This window comes from Ziziphus jujuba, chromosome 6, assembly GCF_031755915.1.
Source record: "Ziziphus jujuba cultivar Dongzao chromosome 6, ASM3175591v1".
NCBI lineage: Eukaryota > Viridiplantae > Streptophyta > Magnoliopsida > Rosales > Rhamnaceae > Ziziphus > Ziziphus jujuba.
The window spans coordinates 14,727,718-14,732,187 of record NC_083384.1 but is presented as its reverse complement, the minus strand read 5'-3'; the positions used below and the strand labels follow the sequence as shown (position 1 = coordinate 14,732,187).

Below are 4,470 nucleotides of genomic sequence, written 5' to 3'. Positions count from 1 at the left end.
TCATAAGTAGGTGAAAATCATTAATAATATATAAATATAAAATATATATATATATATATATATATAGATATATATATATATATATTAGAGGATGAATAATATATGAAAAAAAAAATTGTATTAAACATGTGGCCCGTACTTTGATTGTTGATTGATTGCGACTGGCACAAACATCAAGAGCAAGGACACTAGATTTTTCTTCACTTTACTACGATCTTAGTGAATAGTAAATGATAATGAAAAACAGATTAAACTGAGAAATTACAAGATAAATCAATCTTTCCCTAGGCTTTGTTCAAGAATAACGTATTACTCACGTGTGATTCTAGAACAATCCGTGTGAAAATACACAGAATTATTATTATTGTTGTTTTTAAAAACTTGTGCTCCACTTAGCTCTCATTACTTGTTTCTTGTACTATATAGAAGTGAGATTGCTGGGCTTGGATGGTCTTCAAGATTGAGAAACCGAAGTGAAAAAAATGGAGAAAGAATTGGTTTGGACGATTGTCGGGGTGTTGGTGGGAGGGTATGTATTTTTGTTCGGGTTTGTGGGAAAACTAAATGACTGGTATTACAGCTTCAAGTTAAAGAGGAAAGAAGTGCCTCTTCCACCTGGTGATCTTGGATGGCCTGGTATTGGCAAAATGTTGAACTTCATCAAAGCTTCCAAATTTGGTGACCCTGATTCTTTCATCTTCGATCTTTTTAAAAAGTATGTTTCTTTTCTTTTCTCTATTTTTCTTTCCTTAATTTTTTTGGGTATGGTTTTCTTTTATTGTTATTACTATTATTTTTACATATATCTATTAAAAAAAAAAAAAAGTTATGAGGAAACTTTGTTTGAATTTTGGGAGGTTGGAAACTTCAGAAAAGGGAGTTTACTTTTTTGCTTCTTTAGATCATATATGGTTTAAAATCCACTTTTAAATCATATGGTAAAATGTTTCGGGGGATATTTTTTTTAAATTTACGTATATTTTAGAAAATATTTTCAACTTTTTTAAATTTGTGTGTTAAAAATAGCTAAAATAGCTAAAGGACCTTTTTTTTTTTTTAATTTATAAAATGACAAACTATTTTGCAAAAACAGTATCCAGCAGAGTTTTAAAGTCTAATTTTTTTATTTGAGCACTCTTTCTCTGTTGGTTAATTATTGGAGAAAAAGGTTAGTTATATTTCGATCTTTTCATTCTTTTTCGAAGTGGCTTAAAATAATAATATTGCTTTCACTTTTATATGTTATTAGCTGGTTTTGATTAATTAGCTGATATTTAGATAGATTTTTTTTCTTTTTACAATATAATGAATACTTTTATAACAGATTTGACATAAAAGATAACATGTGCTTTTATTTTATTTTATTTTATTTTTTAAAATTATGGCTTTATGTTTTATTGATAGGGTAGTCTTATTTTTTGGACAAAAATAATTTGATACCTTGTTGAAAATTGTATTGCAAGAAGAAATTTATGCTAATAATATTTTGAAGCCCGTCACAATAAGAATGTTCTTAATCAATTTCTTAATAGAGTGTATAAATTTTACCAAATTAATTTAGTACAATTCAGATGTTTCATAAATAAAAACATAAAAAAAAAAATAAAAAAAAAATTGATATAGTTCTAATTCATTGGAGAATCATATACAGATATGGTAGAACTGGGATCTACAAGACTCACTTGTTATCAAGTCCAACTGTCATAGTCTGCTCGCCGGATACTTGCCGGAAAATATTGGCCGACGACGAAAATTTCACCCTTGGTTATCCCCAAACCAGCAAGATCTTGGCCGGAAAAAGATCGTTCCACAGCATATCGAAATCGGAACATAAGCGTCTGAGACGGCTAACCACATCAATCCTCAATGGCCATGAAGCTCTGTCCATGTATGTTGGTCACATTGAACACAATGTGATTAACTCCCTTGAAGAATGGTCAAGATTGAACCGTCCAATTGAAGTTCTACCAGAGCTGAAGAGGATTGTTTTCAAGGTCATTACACATATTTTCATGGGTGCTGATGATGATCCGGTTGTGGCTGATATGGAGAGCTTGTTCACAGAATTGCATGCTGGGTTGTTTTCCTTGAATGTCAATTTGCCTGGCTTTGCTTTCCACAGAGCAATCAAGGTAAATAATAATAATAATAAATAAATAAATAAATTTCTTTGTTATGAAATTATGATTTATATATGGGTTTGTTAAATTTGTATTAATGCAGGCAAGGAAGAAGTTGGTGAAAATTCTTTCATATGTGATAGAGAAAAAAACAAAAGCATTGAACAAAGAACCAGAAAAGGGGAAGAGAGATATGATTGATCTGCTAATGGCTGTGGAAGATGATGATGGTAGAAAATTAGAGGAGGAAGATATTATAGATTTGTTGATCATGTTCTTGGTTGCTGGACATGAAAGCTCAGCTCTAGGTACCATGTGGGGTTTGATCAACTTGGCTGAAAATCCTGAAGTTTTCAAAAAGGCCAAGGTAAGAAGGGAAAGTAATTATGGTTTTTTTAAATCCTATATGCACTTATTCTGTCCTGTATTTCTAGTATATCATCACAAACCAAGAATTTTTTTTTTTTTTTTTTTTTTTTGGGGCTGAGGACACAAATTATTCTTGAATAATATTGATTGTTATATTTATGGGAAATTTGTTCAATTTTTACAGGAGGAGCAAGAGATGATTGTGAGAAATAGACCATCTACTCAGAAAGGATTGACTCTTAGGGAAATCAAGTCAATGACATATCTTCCCAGGGTATGTAATTTTATAAAAATTCCTTACCTGATGAAGAAATTAATTAATAGTTGCAAAATATGATTTTAGCTTTTGTTGCACAAAGCATTATTTTGTTGTAATATAGATATATAAATATATTTTTTAATTTACAATTTATTAGGTGATTGATGAGATGATGAGGAAAACTAGTATTAACTTCGCAGCTTTCAGGCATGCAATTGAGGATGTCAACATCAATGGTTTGTGTTTTGATTTTTTTGATTTTCTTCTTTTCACTTCTTTTCTAATTTTCTTTGTTTCTAGTCTTTTTTCTTTTTTCTTTTTTACTCAGTCTCTGATTAATCAATTAATCTAAATAATGTCTAAAAATGAATTATTAATTCTCAGGTTATCTGATACCAAAAGGATGGAAAATTTTAGTTTGGTACAGAGCTATTCATATGGATCCACAAATCCATCCCAATCCACGTGAATTCAATCTAGAAAGATGGGATGTAAGTTTTATAAATAATATATATGGCCATATATTATATATACTTTTCTCTCTTTTTTCAGCCTACAATCTATGAGTATTTTTTTTTTTTTAATTCTGTTTCTGTGCTAACATAGTACATTTAAATTTTTATTTTCATATTCATTTAAATTTTTATTTTTATATTATCTTTTATTGAGCTGAATATTGATTATTGCTAATTTTTTGGGTTAATTTATTGTAGAATGATGGAGTGAAAACTGGGGCTTTCGTTCCCTTTGGGGCAGGAACCAGAATTTGCCCCGGAAGAGACTTGGCCAAGCTTGAGATGTCCATTTTCCTTCATTACTTCCTACTTAACTATAAGTGAGTACAATTTTTTCAAAACATTATTTCCTATTTTCGAATATAAAATCCATATGTTCTTAATTTTAATCTGTAAAATTGAATAAATTGTTGAAACTATATAACTTTTTGAAATTGACTTCAATTTTTTTAACGTTTAATTAATTTCTGCTAATGGTTTAGTTCCTCTAATCCATTTCCTGGTAAGAAATTAATTGTTCTTATTCTTGTTGTTTATATTTTGTTGCAGACTTGAGAAGGTGAATCCAAAATGCCCAGTGACCTACATACCAGTACCAAGGCCTACAGACAACTGCCTAGCAAAAATTGTAAAAGTGGCGTAATATGATATATATTTTCAGATATATGTATGGTGTGCCGTGTAGCTTCGGTTTCAAAATATTTCTTCTACGGTTTCTCTGTTTCATTCTATGTTTAGCTGTAATAGAACATTTTATGTTGTCCTAAAAGATACCACCAAATTCAGTGTGATATATTTAGCTTAATTTTTAAGATTGGTGAAAATAAATTTCACACTATATTTGCAGCTAGCAGCAATTTGATGTTTCATTTTTTTTCTTTTTTTGGTTTTTAATTTTTCATTGAAGCTCTGTTTGGCATAATGATTTCATGTTGGAAAACTGGAAAACGGAAATATATATATATATATATATATTATTTCATTCTTTTTCTATTATATGAAAAAAATAAAAATAAGAAAAAAAGGTAAAAATTACTAGAATTTTATATTTTCAGAACAACTTAAATATTGTCTTTTGGAATTTGTGGCTTCAAAATAGTTTTTGAGAGTGTTTGAACATTTTTTTTTATAAAAAGAATAGATTTAGGTTTTCAAAAAAGTTTAACTAAAATCAATATCGGTAAAGCTTATGAGGAATCTTTTTTGT

General features: G+C 29.1%; 1 protein-coding gene across 1 annotated transcript; it reads left to right on the top strand.

The window, feature by feature from the left end:
- Window positions 1-321: 321 nt before the first annotated feature.
- Window positions 322-4,120, top strand: LOC107430486 (beta-amyrin 11-oxidase). The gene is made up of 8 exons (XM_048463427.2): window positions 322-715; window positions 1,652-2,132; window positions 2,224-2,487; window positions 2,674-2,763; window positions 2,906-2,984; window positions 3,133-3,239; window positions 3,462-3,583; window positions 3,813-4,120. The coding sequence occupies exons 1-8, from the start codon at window positions 483-485 to the stop codon at window positions 3,904-3,906; spliced, it is 1,470 nt and encodes a 489-aa protein (XP_048319384.1). The 5' UTR covers window positions 322-482; the 3' UTR covers window positions 3,907-4,120.
- Window positions 4,121-4,470: the final 350 nt, after the last annotated feature.